Below are 19,359 nucleotides of genomic sequence, written 5' to 3' on the forward strand. Positions count from 1 at the left end.
GGTGGTGCAACCCTGCTTTTAATACCAGCACCTGGGAGGCAGAGGCAAAGAGGATCTCTGTGAATTAGAAACCAGTCTGGTCAACAGAGTGAGCTCTAAGACAGCCAGGCTACATAAGGAAACCCTGACTCAAAAAACAAACAAACAAGCAAACAAAACAAAAAACAACAACAACAACAACCAGGAAAAAAAATCAAATCACTTTACCAAAGCTCCCTTATGTATCTGGAAGAAAAATAAAACCAAGCTGAAAAGTATTATTTTTAAAAACAAAAGTTCTCACTTGTATTTGGGAAGAGTGAAAGGCAGGAGCCAAATGAACCTATGTTACACACAGAAGAAACATTTATACGTCTTTGTTCCACTAAGCACCTGTTTGGGCAGTGCTCCAAAGAAGCTCATTCACACTAAAATCAGTTTGCTAGCCCAGGAGTGGCAATTCAAGTACATGGAAAAGTTCCTAAAATGATGAAGTTCAGAAAATACTGGAGTTCTGTCAACTTGACACAAGCTGGAATCATTCAAGAAGTGGGAACCACAACTGAGACTGTGGCTTTTGGGCAAGCCCATGGGCTTTGCTTTTTGTTTGTTTGTTTGGTTGGTTGGTCTCAGTTTATTTGTCTTGTTTTGTTTTGTTTTGATTAATGATTGGTGTTGGAGGGCCCAGATGGCTGTGGGCATTGTCAACTTTGGGCAGGTGGTTCTGGGGTATATAAGAAAGGAGGCTAAGAAAGCCATGAGGAGGTAGCCAGTAAGCGGAACCTCCATGGTCTCTGCTTCAGTTCCTGCCTCTGGGTTCCTGCCTTGAGTTCCTGCCCTGGCTTGCCCTCAGGAGGAACTACAAATGTGAGCCAAATAAACTCCAATTTGCTTTTGGTCATAGCAATGAGAGCCTTAACAGAGACATATTTACCCAAACTGAATATAACCCCAGCTCATATCACTACATACATATGAAAGAACAACTGTTCTACAGTATTAAACATTATGTATCACATTATGAAGCCTTATCACAAATGCACAAGAAACAGAATGATGAGCAAGCTGAACCTAGTCAGATCTCTTTCCGTGACGATGGTAACCATGCTCTTCACTCTGTAGTACCAACATCGGGATTCCCCAGTGGGATCCCATCTGTTTATTTATCACCATCATCAAAACCATACATTCACAAGACAAGCCCAGACCTAAGATTAATCTTTCAGGAGGACCAGAGGTAAAGCATAATAATGAGATAAACACGGGGGACTACACTAAAGACCCATTTATTGTGTTTAGCTGAAAATATATGACATAGCATTTGTTTCCCCATTTTTCCAGGAAAAATCCACTACTCCTTCCTAAACATAATAAAAGTATCACAGCCGGGTGTGGTGGCGCACACCTTTAATCCCAGCACTCGGGAGGCAGAGGCAGGTGGGTCCCTGTGAGTTTGAGGCCAACCTGGTTGATAATGTGAGTCTAGGACAGCCAAGGCTACACAGAGAAACCCTGTCTCGAAAAAACAAAAAACAAAACAAAATGAAAGCATCACTTTTCTGCATATTAGTTTCCCAAAATGGTATCTTCACCAAATAACGGAAGGGATTTCTCTTCCTGTTTCCCTTCCAGATCAAATAAGTTTTATTATTTGGCTAAATAAGAATGACTACTTTTTCCTTCAGGACTTATCAGAGCCTTTAATACAACTTCATAGATATGTCAAAATCCTACAGCAGCTAAAATCTTGGAGAAAGAAGGCACATTACACTGGAAAGCCAGGCGTGGTGGCGCACACCTTTAATCCCAGCACTTGGGAGGCAGAGGCAGGTGGATTGCTGTGAGTTCGAAGTCAGGCTGGTCTACAAGGAAAGTCCAGGACAACCAAGGATACCCAGAGAGACCCTGTCTCAAAAAAACAGAAAAAAAAAATACACTGGAAAAAGTTCAGAAGTAGTTGTGAAAAGTTTCACGGCAGCCTACTGGGCTTGCTAGCTTTGTAACTTTTGGACACATTTTGGTGTCCTGGATCTGCAACATGGGGAAAATAATACCCCTGAAGTAGTTGAGGATTAAATGATATAAATTCTCTGAACCATGTCTGTTGTTCTTGTTATCTACTTTACAAGTTATTCTAAGCATTAGAAAAATATTTACTTCATAGAACTTACATTTCAGGAGTCTTAAGCAGTCTATAAAAGGCCGCTGCCATGAACACAAGGAGTCCTAATCACAAAATCTAGCACAAATACAATTTCAACTCACAAGCACAGTGCTGAACGCCACTGTGGCCTCAGGATCATAGGGCCTTCCCCATTAAGAACACTTTTACTAGCCGTATCTCCTGAGAATAATAAAGAAATAGACATTTGACCTTTGCCCTCTCGTGGATGGGGGGGTGGCAGGGAGGGGAATCAGCACTCAAGTAAGTTTCTAAACTGGTAAAGAAAAATTGGGCAAGATGAGGTTTATTTTCTTCTGAACTATTCACAGCCTTTGGGGCACATCTTGGATCTCCAAGAAGGGAGTACACATCTCTCACTGGCATTTAATGAGGAAACTTCCAGTGAGCAACTCTTGGGACTCCTGTTCTGTGGAAACTACTCCAACTCAATGAAAACAACATCTGGCGTCCTTGATAATCCACTGCACCTAAAACAGTGTTTGGTACATCACAGGCTTCCCTTGAGACAATGGTAAAGGGATCCTATACTTTCTTTTTTTAAGATTTATTTATTATTTATACAGCATTCTGCCCACATGTATGCTGTAGGCCAGAAGAGGGTACCAAATCTCACTATAGGTGGCTGTGAGCCACCATGTGGTTGCTGGGATTTGAACTCAGGACCTTTAGGAAGAACACACGGTGCTCTTAAGCTCTGAGCCATCTCTCCAACCCTATACTTTCTTATTGTTGCCAAACATGCTGGGTTGTGCAGGAAATGTCTTTGGAGGCATCTGTAAGCCTAACGTGCCAAGCAACATTCTTGGGAGAAAAAATGTTGTCTACAGATGCACAGTCGTTGAATGAACATGAATTCAGGAAGAGAAGCTAGCTTAGCATCACCATGGACTGATGTGCAGGACACGTGGTATCCCCCATCTCCTTTTGCTCAGAGAGCAGCAGAGCCCAATAACAGCCTTCACACTCAGGGCCCTGCTTTTCTAACTCTCCCTCTTTTCCTAACAACTCCAAGGCAAGGCCACCAGAGGGAAAGCAGGGGACCAGAACCGTATAGGTACGTTCTGCATGTACTTGAAGTACCGCCAACCTGCCACGACTCCTCTCTTGAGCTCCCGTTTTTTCTTCCCGACTCATCCAGGAGCCACTTGCTCAACGGCACTATACCTCTCCCATTCATTATTACCCTTTTCATTCATTGTACACAATAACACTGCGTTTATTAAGTTCCCTTTTCTTACTTTCTCTCCTTTAGCTCACCAGGCTGGCCTTGAACTCTCTACTTAGCTGAAGATGGCTTTGAACTACTGATTCTCTTGCCTCTACCTCCCAAGTGCTAGGAGTACAGGAATTCATCCTCATACTGGAATGTAAATTCCCTTTTAATCAACACTATCATTTCCTCTTTTAGGGGGCTTTTTCCTCTTCTCTTTCCCTCCAGGTAGTTTCTTTTCAAATAAATATATCATTTCCCCGGTCTACGTTCTCATTCTTCTATATTGCCTCAAGTTGAACTCAGAAGCAAAAGCTCCTTCACATGTGGCCAGATGTCTAAAGATAAGCTAGAAAATGCCATGCTTTATTATCTGAACCAAAAGGCAGCTGTGTTTAAAGGGGGATCTGCGTCTCGGATCTTTGTTCGTATATTTTTTTTTCCTTTCTAGAAATCAACCAAGAGTAACCCAGTTAATGAACAACGAATTATCAAAGTCCTCTGCCCCACATACAAACTTAACAGAGTCCCCTTAAATGTAACTAATTCTGGAAAGGGGGTGCTGAAGTTTATAGTAGGAGCTGTCAAGGCACAGAACTCAAGATACCGGGGGAATGCAAAGGGCAGGGACACGCCAAGACTCCAAAATGTCTCGCTCCAGGTGCCTCTGCAGACCATACAGGTAACCTCACCTAGGGCCCTCCTCCCGGACTTCCCCCAAGGGACAGAGGCATTCCCCCCAGAGCCCAAGGCCGCAGCAAGAGGATCCACAGACTGCCTGGAGCCGGCAGGTACCTGGTCATAAGGGGACTTCTCCAGCATCTGCGTACATAGATCGGCGCAGAGCTGGAACTTCCTGCGTCTAAAATAGCTCCAGGCTTTGAGCAGCGGCTCCATCTCCGAGCCCATGGCTGCCCAGGACAGTGCTCCAGAAACCCGAAGTCCAGCACCCAGAGCGAGGCCCCGGGAGGGCGGGGTTCGCAAGCAGCGAACTGGAGGCGTCGGGCTTTGCCGGGCAACGTGCAGCGGCGGGGCCTGGCCAAAGAGGTGGCCTCAGCGCGCCTGAAAACAGGGGACAGAAAAGCCTCCATGAGCCTACCTCGGCCAGAGAGAGTGTGCACAGAATTGCCTGCAAAAATGTGTGCTCTTAAAGACAACTGGTTTCACTAATGTTGAAAAACACCCCCATGACTTTAAAATAAAACAGGTAGTGACTTAGACACCTCTGTTTGGGGCCTCCGTGCTTACAAAAGATGCAGTTGCCTAGCAACCGCCACGTTGCTTATCCAGTAAGTGTAAAAGCCACCTAAATTGACCCGGCCTGTGTCTCTCTCTCATCCCCCGCCCCCCCCCCCCCCCGCGCCTCACTCCCACCCCCTTTTCGCTCATTCCTACTGCTCTCATATTTCTGACTCTAGAAACATAAATGTGGAAACAGCTTCTCCTGTACTATAAATCCCACCCCCCAAAACCCTCTCCAGTATTTTTCCATCTCACTCCACCTCAGTGTTCAAATTGCAGGGGATTTGAGAGATTGCTTGGTCCAACCCATTTATTTATACAGATGAGAAACTGAGTTAGGCTCCAAAAAGCGAGATTATTTGCCTGAAATTGCCAGGAGTTAGGGAGCTGGGACTGTAATCTGTGTGACGGCAGGCGTTGATTTTTAATTCTAAATTTACGGATTGATGTCATTTCCTCCAGAGTAGATAATGTATAGTAAAATGAGATTTGTTCCTCTTGTAATATTTTCTCCCCCGCCTCTTTGGTTTTGGTTGTTTTCTTTTAAAATCAAGGTCCTTGCTATGCATTCTACGCTTGCTCCCAGTGCAGCCCTAGCACGGAGGCTGCAGGCATTTGACACAACAAAAGAACTTTTGAATCACGGTTTATCGGCCCCTGTCATCAGTCAAATGTTTGTTTTGGTTTTGGTTTATTTTGCTTTTTCAATGCTGAAGTTGAGTACAGGTTTTTAGCGTGAGCTAGGCAAAGATTCTATCATTGAAATGATTGAGCCAAGTCCCCAACCCAGAATGCTTTCTTCAGGTGCTGCCCAGCTTTCCTCTACCGATTTACAGAGATGGCAAATACTTAATAGCAAAAGCCAGCAGAACAGAAATGTGGCTATAATGAATCTGGCTTCATAGATCATGCCCCTTGCCTCTTTTCTGCCACAGTGGAAGATAGAAAAGCAAAATCCCAATAGTAATGAGTTTTCTGATAGTGTCTAAATTTTCCTTGCCAGGTAACAATCACCAAATACAGATCTTTTGCAGTCTTCTCAAACCACAAGAGAGTTACGACGCAGACATTCTATTTAATCCAAGTAGCTTTTGCAGATAACAAACTGAAGAATCCATTTCAAAACTAAGGAACGGATTGTGAATGTTTCTTTTCTCCTTTTCTAAGCAATCCTTCTGAAATTTGTGCATTTGGGAAGTGAAAAGTGATAAGGAGTATGTGTTTTACAGTGGTGTTTAATACTGGTCCATTTGTGTTTCCCTGGGAGTTGACTCTAGAGATGTATATTATGAAAAGTTCCCAGTGAGGCAGTCTATGCGAAGGTCATGGTTTCAGGAACTTATGTGTTGGCACATGGCAGCTTCAAGAGTTCACAAGGGTTGGGGGGGGGGCTTTTATTTTCTGGTTCCTATGTAAATGATTCTCAACACTTTTACCCCAAACTGACTGTGAAACGACCACTTCTGCCTCATCCTCTAGACTGATGTGGTTAAAGGTATGGACCTCCACAGTGTATGTATGAGTGCTTTGCTTACATGTATGTCTGTCTAGCCACCATGTTGGTGACAAGTGCCTGTGAGGGCAGAAGAAGACATCTGGTTCCTGGGACTGGAGATATCGAGTGTCGTGATCTGCCTTGTGGGAGCTGGAAGTAAAAGCCTGCGTCCTCTGCAAGAACTAGTGCTCCAACCTCTGAGCCATCTCTCCAGCCCTGTGAACATATTTTTCTTTAATTTTCAGAATAACTTTGAAATTTGCATTTTAAAATAATGCGCAGATAACACTGAGTTCAGTGTATTCCTTACCCAGTTCTCCCTGTCTCCCCATCATCAATATTATGCTTGTCACAACTAAGGAGCCAACACTGATAAAGAAAATGCCATAGTCATCTGGATTTCAGGAATATCCTGCCAGTGTTACTGGCATTCTAAGTATTGAGCAATGCTTTTTTTCCTTTTCTTTCTTCTTCTTCTTCTTCTTCTTCTTCTTCTTCTTCTTATTATTATTATTATTATTATTATTAATTTGTAACATACATCTTCTTAAAAATCTTCTTCAACTGTAGCAAACTCCAAATGAAGAAGCCCTACAAAACTAATCAAAATCCCCAAAACAAAATCTTCTCAATTTCTACACAGGAGCTATATTACATTAACCTCAAATTGCTGACCATCTGCCAAGATCCATTTCCCTCCCGCAGCGCTCCAATGAAGCCGCCACCTGTTATTTTGGAAAAGCTTTTTGAAAACTGAAAATACAATTAATAACCATCCCCTCTGATTCTAAATTTGCTTTCTTAACTCTGAATTTCACAGGCAATTACACATTCACTAAGGTGATCCAACTAGGTGTCTCCTTAAGAATATTTATCGGGTCCTTCTGATTCAGACCACACACAATAGCTTGAACAGCTCTAAATTAAGTACATAAAGAGAGTTGATTCATTCAATTGCTTTTTCTATCAGGCTTCTTGTACTCAGCAAATATTCTACAGTCTGAAAACGAATTAATTTTCAACAATGGAAGTAAGATTAGGATGCTGTTGGTATAAATTCTATTTATGCAACAAGCAGCTTCTAGCCCTATCTTATCCCGATGGGAGTGAATATGAGGTGAAAGAGCATCACTTTTTATTTAGTGCCAAGGAATTATGGCAGAGTCCTTCAACATTAATAGTAATAGTAATAGTAATAATAATAATAATAATAATAATAATAATAATAATAATAATTTTAAAAGATGTAGTTTTAAAAAATAAAACAATATCTCCTCACATGTTACATACATAGGGAATCATAGAATAACATTTGAAATGTGGGGGCTGGAGAGATGGCTCAGTGGTTAAGAGCACTGTCTGCTCATCCAAAGGACCCAGATTCAATTCGCAGCACCCACATGGCAGCCCACACCTGTCTGTAACTCCAGTTCCAAAGGATCTGATACCTACACATAATGCACATAAAAATAAATAATTTTTTAAAATATTTGAAATGCAAAATATAAATACTTTTAAAAAGTGTAGTAATATGGTCTTATATCTCTACCTTTGGCCAGCTGTGGTGGCACATGATTGTAATCCCAGCACTCAGGGAGGCAGAGGCAGGCAGATCTCTGTGAGTTCAAGCCCAGCCTGGTCTACAAAGCGAGCTCAGGACAGCCAGGGCTACACAAAGAAATCCTGTCTTGAAAAAAAAATTTTTTTTTAAGCCCTCTACCTTTGATCTGCCACAAAGACTCACGTGTCCAATGAATAAGAAAATATCTTTGGGGGAAAAAAAAAGAAAATATCTTTGTGCTCCAGCACACAACAAGAACATTTGCTCAGCCATGTTTATAGCAGCCTTATTCATAATAGCCAGAACATGGAAACAGCCTAGGTGTCCCTCAGTAGAAGAATGGATAAAGAAACTGTGGTACATATACACTATGGAATACTACTCAGCTATTAAAAACAAGGAATTCCCAAAATTTGTGGACAAATGGATTGAGCTAGAAATGATCATAATGAGTGAGTTAACCCAGAAGCAGAAAGACTCAAATGGTATATACTCACTTATATCTGCACACTAGCCCAACGGGCATGTCCCACGAAAGCCTTCACTTACCAGGAAACTGGGACAGAAGGGAGGACATTCTAGTGGGACTCTAGATGAGAGAATCATGGGAGAATAGCAAAGTAGAAGGACCCAGAGGGTCCTAGAAGCCTACAAGTAGGGCATTATGATAGGCAGATTTGGGCCCAGGGATCCCGCTCAAACTAAGGCACCAGCCAAGGATAATACAGGCGGTAAACTTTAAACCCCTACCCAGATCTAGCCAATGGACAGAACATTCTCCACAGTTGAGTGGAGAGTGGGGTATGACTTTCACACGAACTCTGGTGCCTCATATTTGACCACGTCCCCTGGAGGGGGAGACCTGGTGGCACTCAGAGGTAGGATAAGGTATAGCGGGTGGTCACATCTAATGAGGAGGATTTTCTATAAACCAAGTTAGCAGTATTTTTAGTATATTTGGACCCTGTGAGGATGAACACAGAAACCCAAGGTAAGAACCAAGTACTGAAAAGTCTCAGAGGAACCTAATTAAAGTTTGGTAAAAGAAAGGCAGGCACAGTACGGCACACCTGTTATCCCAGCCCTGAAGAAGGAGGCAGGAGTTTCAAGACTAGTGCTGCCTCCACAGTTCAAGGCTAGTTGGAGCTATATATGACTCTGTTTCAAGAAACAGTTTGGGAATGGAAGGAATCTTTAATGATAGGGCCTGGAAACAAAATGTGGATGGTTTGAAAAGGGACCTGGTCGAGGAAGTAACATTTCAATGCGGGAATCTTCACAGAGCAAGACAGGAAGGTGTCTGGTCAAAAGTATGGCGGTAAATGATGTACAACGCTCTTGCTAAGTCCAGTAAGGGGCAACAAGGAGAACAGGGTCACTTGTCACTTGAGTATGGGGTTACACACACTCAGAGGAAACAGTCCATAGTTAGAACCTGGGAGGTTTTCAGTCCAGGTAGGAAGTGTGGATTTCTGGTGGTAAAGTTTTGAAACTTTTTTTTTAACCAGTACTCTAGCCAAATCAAAGATATTTTCTTTTTTTAAAAATTTTTTATTAATTTATTCTTGTTACATCTCAATGGTTATCCTATCCCTTGTATCCTCCCATTCTTCCCTCCTTCCCCTTTTCCCCTTATTCCCCTCCCCTATGACTGTTCCTGAGGGGGATTTCCTCCCCCTGTATATGCTCATAGGGCATCAAGTCTCTTCTTGGTAACCTGCTATCCTTCCTCTGAGTGCCACCAGGTCTCCCCCTCCAGGGGACATGGTCAAATATGAGGCACCAGAATTCGTGTGAAAGTCATACCCCACTCTCCACTCAACTGTGGAGAATGTTCTGTCCATTGGCTAGATCTTCTTATTCTTGTTTACTGTAAGCCTGCATAAGAGCAATGGGCAGTGACTATACCACAGCCTTCGTGCTATGCTGTCTTAAAATTTCTTCCACTCATTTAGTCCTTTGCTTTTGAACTGAGCCTCACTCTTCTTTGCATAGGCAACAGCCAGATCCTCTGGCAGGCTGTAGCGTGGATGGTCTCTAGTCTAATTTTCAATGGGGTTTGTGTTGTCCTTTGAAATGATTTGAGCCAAGCCCTCCATTGTCCTCATTTCTCTCGGAATTCTGTTCTTCTAAATACTTACAAGAATGGCCCAGCAATCTCTGTTTATAGCACTGTGTGGTCTCTAAACTCTTTTAAATTCCTCCTACAAACTAGTTCCAAAAGCCTAAGAACCACATGATTACAAAAACATTCCTAGTCTTTGGCACAATATACCATATTAGTTACTTTGCTCATTGGTCTGATAAAAGCTATTTAAGGAAGGCCATCTTTATTTGGGTTTGAAAGAATGCAGGCCGTCATGTTATGGAAGGTTTAGTGGCAGGAGCAATACGTGGCTGGTTACATTGTATCTGTGGTTAGAAAGCAGGCAGAGATGAGTATATGTGTTCAACTTGCTTTCTAATTTTTATTTAGTCCCAGATACAATCTGTGGTTTTGGTACCACCCATATTCTGGGAAACTTCTCTAGAAATGAATTTATGCCAGGTGTGGCGGCAAATGCCTTTAATTCCAGCACTCCAGAGGCAGAGGCAGGCAGATCATTGTGAGTTCGAGGCCAGCTTGGTCTGCAAACCGAGTCCACAACAGCCAAGGCTACACAGAGAAACCCTGTCTTGAAAAACCAAAAAAAAAAAAAAAAGAAAGAAAGAAAAAGAGAGGGGAGAGAGAGAGAGAGAGAGAGAGAGAGAGAGAGAGAGAGAGAGAGAGAGAGAGAGAGAAATTCACAAACACTTAGAGGCTTATCTTCAAAGTGATTCTAAATGCCATCACACTGACAATCAAGATAAACTACTGCAGCGATCATTGCCACATTGGAGCACAGATCACCTTTGTGGCATTCAAATTTTCTTAGTCTGAGAAACAACACAACCATCCAAACCATACAGTGGTAGAGCTACCGGCAGTCCCCCATAGAGGGAATGGAGGTCGCTCTCCTGGCTTTCCTTTCTGGGGTCCCTTCGCTGCTGCTGGCCTGTGGGATGGGTCACAAGAATACATGGGAGGTAGAACAATGAGTCAGTCTCCCTCAGTCCTCGCTCACACTGGGGTGGGAATGCTCTGTGATGTGGCTGCTTTTGAGTTATCAGTGCTGTTGTAAGTGACTTCTCATTTGTGCTTCTGGAAGCAACCCGGACAAGCTCATTGGTTCAGTAAGTGGTGTAGCGGTTTGGATGAGAATGGCCCCCTTAGGTTGAGTGTTTAGTCTTTAGGGAGTGGAACTCTGATAGGATTAGAAGGATTAGGAAGTGTGGCTTTGTTGGAGGAAGTGTGTCACTGAGGGTGGGCTTTGGGGTTTCAAAAGCCCATGCTGGGTGCAGTCTCTCTCTGTCTGTCTCTGTCTCTGTCTCTTTGTCTTTGTTTCTGTCTCTGTCACTGTCTCTGTCTCTCTCTCTCTCTCTCTCTTTCTCTCTCTCTCTCTCTCTCTCTCTCTCTCTCTCTCTCTCTGTGTGAGTGTGTGTGAGTGTGTGAGTGTGTGTGTGTGTGAGTGTGTGTGTGTGTGTGTGTGAGTGTGTGTGTGTGTGAGTGTGTGTGTGTGTGTGAGTGTGTGTGTATGTGTGAGTGTGTGTGTGTGTGTGTGTGTGTGTGTGTGTGTGTCTATGCCTGAAGATCAGGATGTAGCTCTCAATTACTTCTCTTACACCATGCCTGCCGTGATGATAATGGATAAACCTCTGAAACTGTAAGCCAGCCCCCAATTAAATGCTTTTCTTTATGAGTTGCCTTGATCGTGGTGTTTCTTCACATCAATAGAAGAGTGACTGTGACAGCTGGACTTCAGTGGAATCATTTTTTTTTTTAAACATCTGCCTGTGTCCTATGTGGAGTAAGTAAATGTCTCTGCATAGCTTCGCAGGAAAACACATTGTATACGATTCCTTTTCATTCAGGATGTCGGTGAACTACTGTCTCCAACTATACATTTATTTCTTCCCTACATGAAGACCAAAAATCCTCTCCTGTATGCAAGGTGGCCGGCAGCACTCCTTGTCCTCCCCTGCTCCCTGCTTGCCTTGACATTGGATTTGGTCACATGACTTGCTGTTGTTGTCAGTGAGTCTCTGAGGACAGGACAAACGTGCTCTTTAGCACCAATGCTGGAAAAAGAAGTGGAGCAAGCCACAGGCAAGCCATAGTGCAATTGCCAATTGCAGTGTGAAAACGAAAGAAATAGATGTTATTAGCTACTGAGATGTGTGTCTGCATACTCGTTCTCACCCACCATACAAATTCTAGTATTTCTGCACTACTCATCTCCTTAATCATCTTTATTTTTCTTCATAGGTATGTATGTGTACATATCTATTATCTGTTTTATACACTGGAATATAACCTTCATGAAGTAAGGATCTTTGTTTTGTTCACTATTGTGTCCTCTGTCTTAAGGGGAAAACATGATCAGTAGCTATCACTTGGTGTATATTTATTGAAAGTCGTTGACTCTGAGATTGTTATTCTAAGCAGCCATAAGAAATTAGAGATTGTTTTTTCAGCTCTGAAGGCTGAAACTAAGGGTCATGTATCCAAGGCATGTATAAATGAGTTATGCCATTAGTCCAAGGCGTCCTATGGAGTTTTGTTGTAGGTGGGATTTTCTCCCACCTCTTGGTTCCTGCAATAATGAACCATGAGACTCAATTATTACTTTATATATACTTAGGCCATATAGGTAGGCTCATAACTTAAAATTACCCATTTACATTAATCTACATTCTGCCACGTGACTGGTTACCTGAGCTCAGGTGTCATGCCTCTGTTCTTCTCACATCTTGCCGGCTAGAATCCCTTGTGCTTGGCTCTATCCTAGAATCCCTTCTGCCTGCCAGATGTCCCACCTATATCCCGCCTCAGTTATAGCCCCTAGGCTGGTGGTTCTGGTCCTACATGAAAGCAGGCTAAGCAAGCCATCTTGAGCAAGCCAGTAAGCAATGCACCTCCATGACTTCTCCATCATTTCTTGCCTCCAGGTTCCAGCTCTACTTGAGTTCTTGTCCTGACTTCCTTCAGTGATGGACTAAGATATTAAACTATAAGCCAAATAAACCCTTTCCTCCCCAACTTGCTTTTTGCTCATGTTTTGTCATAGCAATAGAAACCCTAACTGAGATACATGGGTAGATAGAAAGTATTGACACTTGCATTTTACAATACAATCAGAAAACAAAATAATGATGTTATAAATCAGTAGCTTATAATTTTTGTATTATACCTCAGATACTCTTTAGGCTATCATCCCTGGAAAGATTACAGACTTTAATTAGTATCAGTTAATATTCATCCCAATGATAATAAACAAGAAAATTGATATTTAAAATCTCTGATTAATTCTTTCACACAATACTAATTAATTATAGTTTTATAGTGGAGAAACCTGGCAGATACTTTCAACCAAGTGAACAAAGTCAGTAAGGCCAATAATAGCACAAATAGTCATGATCTCTTCAGATACTGCACTGGGGACACACATTGCTTCCTGTATTACTGCCAGAAATCTATGCCCTGGATCTAGTAATGAGAAAGATCAAAGGAGAAGCAAGGTGCAAAAAGATGGTCTGAACCCTTAAATCAGCAAGGTGATTGAAGATAAAGGCAGAAGCAATTCCAGATCAAAAGGGGCATAAAAACCAAATGCAAGAGTTAGACTTAGATCAAAATTTAGGTCTCCTCTTATTAGAAGCATAATTGAAAAAAAATTACATGAAATTCATAGATCAAATAATGCTACTGTGACAATGTTGATTTTGTTATTTCGGTAATTATGGAATATATACATGAGTAAATCTTTAAACAAAGATGAACAAAAAAAATGGCCAAATGCAGTAACACACGCACACATACAAACACATGATTGTATGTATGTATGTATGTATGTATGCATCTGAAAGAATGGGGGTTGGTCAAGGAAATGTAATAATGTCAATATTGAGGAATCAGTAGATATGGATAAAAATAAAAATATATGGTAATTTTTTTATCATGCTTGCCAATCTAATGTCTCAAAAGTACAAGGGGGAGCTAGAAAGATGGCTCAATGATTAAAAGCATTTGTTGCTCTTACAGACAGCCCAGGTTTGCTTCCCAAACCCAGGTTGCTCCCAAACATCTGTCACTCCATTTCTGGGTGATCCAGTGCTCTCCTCTGGCCTCTGTGGGCACTGTACTTATATGATGTACATATGTTTATGCGGGTAATACGCTCACACACATCAAATAAAATAAACCTAAAACACTTTTAGAGAAAAGGAAACAAAAACTCCTCATAAATAAGGATTGTATATTGTATCTATGTGAGATCCAGTCTAAAACAAGTTGATAGTTTAGCTTGTGACAAGAAATTTACAGTTGCTTTTCAGATTTTGAAAAAATCATCACTTTCAAGATTCTCATGGTACAAATGTGAAATACCTCCTGGCTCAGTTACTATTATCATTCAAATTGACTGACTAAGCTTTTTCACGGAGCCCTCAAAGGAAGCTTCCTTCTGAGAAGCTGATGTTTGGATACTGCCTTGATTGCAGTCGCAGAGGCTTAACATTTTTAAAATTACTATAACCCTTAATAAAGTTTATTTATTTTGTTTTTCTTTCTCTCTCTCTCTCTTTTTCCTTTTGGATTTTTGAGACAGCCCCTCTGCTATGACTACAAGCAGCAAAAAGCCCTGGACCAAACCAGCATTGAACCCACAGAGATCACCTGTGCCTGCCTCTCCAGTGCTGCGATTGAAGGTGAGCACCATCGCACCTGCCTCATCTGGTTTTCAGTCTATTCGCTTTGGCATACATGACATTTCTAAACCAAACAATTTGTTGACTCTACTTTTTACATTTTTTTGTGAGGAAAACAAGGCTTTTGCAATTCAAGCTAGCCTTAAACTCACTATGTAGCCTAGGCTAGCATCAACTCACCATTCCCTGCATTTGCCTTCACAGTGCTGGATTATACTGAGCTACAAAATCCAGCTTTGGGTACTTTTATACAGGAATTTTAAAATCTTTGTTTTTGTAAGTGTGATTGCTTTCCTTTAAATTTTTCAATGGAATGACCATGATATGCCAAGGAGATATGATTTGTCTACCATCTATCTATCTAATCTATCTATCTATCTGTCTGTCTGTCTATCATCTATCTGTCTGTCTATAATCTATCTATATATCCATCCACCTATCTGTTTATCACCTATCTGTTTGTCTGTCTATCTATCTATCTATCTATCTATCTATCTATCTATCTATATTCTTGAGATTTTCTGAGCTTCTTGGATCTGTGGTTAGCTTTATGAAACTATCAGCTCTTATCTCTTTAAATATGTTTTTGTCTCTGTTTTCTTGTCTCCTGAGGCTTCAATTACCCATCTATGTGTTGTATGTTAGAGTATCTCACACAGCTTTTAAATGCTCTGTTTTTCTTTTCCACTTCCTTTTCTCATTGTCTTTCAAGTTTAGACCATTTTTATTGCTGTAGTTTAAAGTCACTAATTTCCACAGTGATGTGACACAATAAAGAAATTCCTAGGCAAGGGAGCTATCACAGCAGGTGAAGGCTAGTGACATACACCATGTGACACCAAACTTGATGACCTGAGTTCCATTCCAGGAAACCACATAGTGAGTCTTCTGACCTCAGACAGATAGACAGATGGACAGACATACACACACACACACACACACACACACACAGAGAGAGAGAGAGAGAGAGAGAGAGAGAGAGAGAGAGAGAGAGAGAGAATGTAAAATGTTAAAGGAATTATTCATCTCTGATATTGTATCTTTTATTCCTAAAAGATTTTTTGTAGCTTCTACCTCTACTGAAATTTCTTATTACTTGTACATTTTACCCACATTTTTTGCCAGATTCTTTTGCATATTACTCATAGTTATTTTAAAGTCCTCAATAGGTTTCCTCCAGAGAAAGAGAACCACTGGTGTATATATATAGAAAGAAAATTGTTGTAGTGGTTTATTGTGTGCCCTTATGAAGATGAATATCCCATGATCTGTCTTCCTCAAGGAGGCCCAGTGCCATGAGTCCAGCCCCAACTCAAAGTACTGAGAACACAGGAGCCAGTGTGTAATTATCAGGCCAACTCCTGGGAGCACAGCTATCTGAATCAGAACAAGAACATATTAGCCAAAGTCAAGATCGAACTCCCCCATCTTTCATTTTTTGGCTATATTAGAGGTCTTGGCAAGATTGACAGTGCCCATTTGTATTGCTAAGGGTGCTCTTTGCCCAGCTTACTAGTTCACATAATTATCGTCTCTCCCAGAAACATCCTTCCAGATGCACCCAGATGTAGTCCATCAGTCATGTGAGCAACGGAAATATAAAATTAACATTACTGCCTGTATTCTGATTTTCTTTGTTAACTTAGTTATTGATAACATTTTCCTCCTTTGCGTTGTGTATCTTATAATTTTTTAGTATATAGTATAAAAATACAGAGGAATAGTAAAGAATGAGGAATATAACTTTCTCTGTGAAAATGGGTGTCTTCCTTCGTCTTTTCTTGCCAGGGCTTCAATTGATTTAGTGGAAGTGAGATTGCCTTGGAGCATGATGTCATCACCATCAATGCACCCAGAACACACTCTTCCAAAGGTGCTATAGTTACTTGGTGCATGGAATTGTGCCTGGGCTGTGATAAGCTTATTGGTAGAATAATTCTCATGTTCCTGCTTAATGGTTCCTTGTTGTTGTTGTTGTTGTTGTTGTTGTTGTTGTTGTTGTTGTTAGTCTCTGCAGGGGCTTTGTCACAATGGGGCAGGCATCTTCTCTAGACACATTCTGATCCTCAGCACTGTGCTTGGTGCTTGCTTCTGGTATCTGGACAGGGGAGGATATGCTGGGTTCTTTCGGTTCAACCTTTAAGGCCTATGGGTGGAGTTTTCTTGCCACAGTGGCTCTGTCATCACAACAAATGCTACCTCTTCTTCCTAGAAACGGAGTATCTAGAGTTAGACTGCATTTGCCTTTCAAGAAAATATTCTCTTGTATCAAAATTAGCTTAAGGCCTACATTCACTTGGGACAGCTTTTGGTAAATCTGGTTTTGATGTCTTCCTTATATCCATTTCTTTAATGTAGTAAGGCTTAAGAATGAACACAGTGGAGGGAGGGTAACACCAACTCACTCACAGAAACTTTGATCCTAACTTTACCCTGCCTATAAGATGTGCAGGGATAAAGTTAGAGCAGAAATTGAGGGAATATCCGAACAGTGCCTGGCCCAACCTGAGACCCACACCAAGAGAGAGAGCCAGCCCCTGACACTACTAATGCTACTCTGCTATGCTTGCAGACAGGAGCCTAGCATAGCTGTCCAGCCAATAGCAGATGAAACAGATACTGTGACTCACAACCAATCATTAGGCAGAGCTGGGAAAGCCTTAGGGAAGAGTCCAGGGAAGAATAGAAGGACCTGGAGGGAACCAGAACTCTGCAAAAACGACAGCAGAGTCAACTAACCTGGGCCCAGGGGGGGCTTACGGAGACTGAAGTACCAACCAAAGGCCATGCATGAACTGGACCTAGGCCCCACATACATACGTAATTTATGCACAGCCTGGTCTTCATGTGGGCCTCCTAGTAAAGGAAGCCAGGGCTGTCTTTGACATAGACTCTGCTGTCTGCTTTCTTACCACAACCCCCTGGCAGGGCTGCCTGGCCTGAGAGGAAGAGGATGCGCTCAGTCCTGATGCAACTTGCTGTACTGGGGTGGGGTGAGGTGGGTTTCTGAGGAGTAGGGGAGGAGGAGGATGGGGGAAGAGAGACGGATGGTGGGGCCTGGAGGAGAGAAGGAGGGCTACAATCGGGATGTAAAGTGAATTAAAATAAAAAAGAATGAATACAGAGCAGAAAAATCTCTTTTGATAAAAGCATGTTCAAAGCTAGGTGTGGAGGGCAGTTTCTGTAATCCTAACACGTAGGAGACAGAAGCAGAAGGACCAGGAAGGCCTTCAAGGCTAGCCTCATCTACACAGTGAGCTGGAGGCCAGCCAGGGCTACATGAGACTCAGTCTCAGAAACAAAGAAGACAGTACAGTCAATCCATAATCTTTTTTTTTTTTTTTTTGTAGCTTCTTACTTATGGGGCATTGCTTGTTTATTTTTCTTTGTTCTTAAAGATGTGTGTGCGTTTTCTTTTTCTGAACATCCATCCTTTAAAACATAGCGTATACACTCATTTTCTCGCTTCCTCCCCCATAGTACCAAACCTAATGACTCACACATGGGCAATGGATTTCTTTTCAGCAATGATTGTGATGGTGGCTCTTTGGCCTTTTCTTTCTGTGAAATGCTTTTCCGTGGTAGAACTTTGGGTGATGTTCTTGAGGGAATTAGAAATACAAAGCAACTTGGAATAACTCGGTAATTAATTACAGAAAACCACTTGAACAATACACAACAACTTTCTGACTCTATTCCAGCATCCACAGTTACTGCATCTTCTGAGCCTACAGCACTGCTTAAGTGTAATTGTTTATGGACCTGGAAATGCTCTGTTAATTCATTGTGCAGAAAATTCTCATGTGTTATTAGACTGATGTCAAGATACACTGCTTAGAAGGTGTTCTGTGACCTACTGTAACAGAGTGCACTCCGTCATAGGGATTCAAGAGGGTAGGTGTTAGAACACATGCTTAGCACGTATGAAACTCTGGGTTCTGTCTTCAGTGGGATGGAGGAAAGACTCAACTGCTGAGCAAATATACTTTATATTGATTGCAGTTTTATGCCATCAGGAAACCAATATCTTGGAGCAGCACAGTGGATCTGTATTAGGAGACAATGGTTCATGAAGCTCTCCCGTTTCTGCATATCTTGGAGTGGAGGCACTGACCACCTGTGTCCTAGACCACTGTGCAAGGAAGCTTGCAGAGTTCATGACCACAGAAAATAGAGATAATGTTTCCCTCCCGGCCAGGGGACAGGTTTGACTATTGTCTATTTGGTAAAGATGACATCAGACAAGTTTACTGACCATTATGAAACATCTCCCTTCCTGCTGCTTGCCTAGGATTCCTTTTCAGTCATACAGGTATTGTGTGCGAGGGGATTGGTTTTGCCTCAGGACCCCCAAGACCAAATTCTCAGCACAAAAGAGATTTATTTGCCCCGGAGGGACAAATAACAAGAAATAAGAGACAAAGTCAGGAGACAGAGAACAGAGGATGAGGGAGAAGGGGAAAGGAGCAAGGGAGGGGGTGGAGGGACACTTGTCCTAGGGGACAAAGGTCTATCTCTGTATAGAGGAGTCACATAGGAACAGATATGTGGCACATAGGAAAGTGGCAGTTTATAAAGGTAAAATTGGAAACACTGTGTTAGGATGAGGTGTTTAATTTTAATTTGATCTTTTTAAAAAAATATTTATTTATTTATTATTATGTATACAGTGTTCTGCCTGCATGTACACCTGAAAGCCAGAAGAGGGCATCAGATCACATTACAGATGGTTATGAACCACCATGTGGTTGCTGGGAATTGAACTCAGGACCTCTGAAAGAGCAGGCGGCACTCTTAACCACTGAGTCATCTTTCCAGCCCAATTTGGTCTTAAATTAGGTGAGTCGAAGGGGGCTTTTGACTGATGAACTTCAATACTTTGATAGCGGGGCCTTGTAGTC

General features: G+C 41.9%; 1 protein-coding gene across 1 annotated transcript in view; it reads right to left on the reverse strand.

The window, feature by feature from the left end:
• The window catches only part of TTC8 (tetratricopeptide repeat domain 8), a 56,929-nt gene extending 52,539 nt beyond the window's left edge, over positions 1-4,390 (reverse strand). Inside the window, exon 1 of the mRNA XM_084792991.1 lies at positions 4,170-4,390. Coding sequence (XP_084649117.1) covers positions 4,170-4,283 — 114 coding nt within the window. The 5' untranslated portion in view covers positions 4,284-4,390. The remainder of the gene's footprint in view (positions 1-4,169) is intronic.
• Positions 4,391-19,359: the final 14,969 nt, after the last annotated feature.

This window comes from Acomys minous (assembly GCF_964271855.1).
Source record: "Acomys minous genome assembly, chromosome: 8".
Taxonomy (NCBI): Eukaryota; Metazoa; Chordata; class Mammalia; order Rodentia; family Muridae; genus Acomys; species Acomys minous.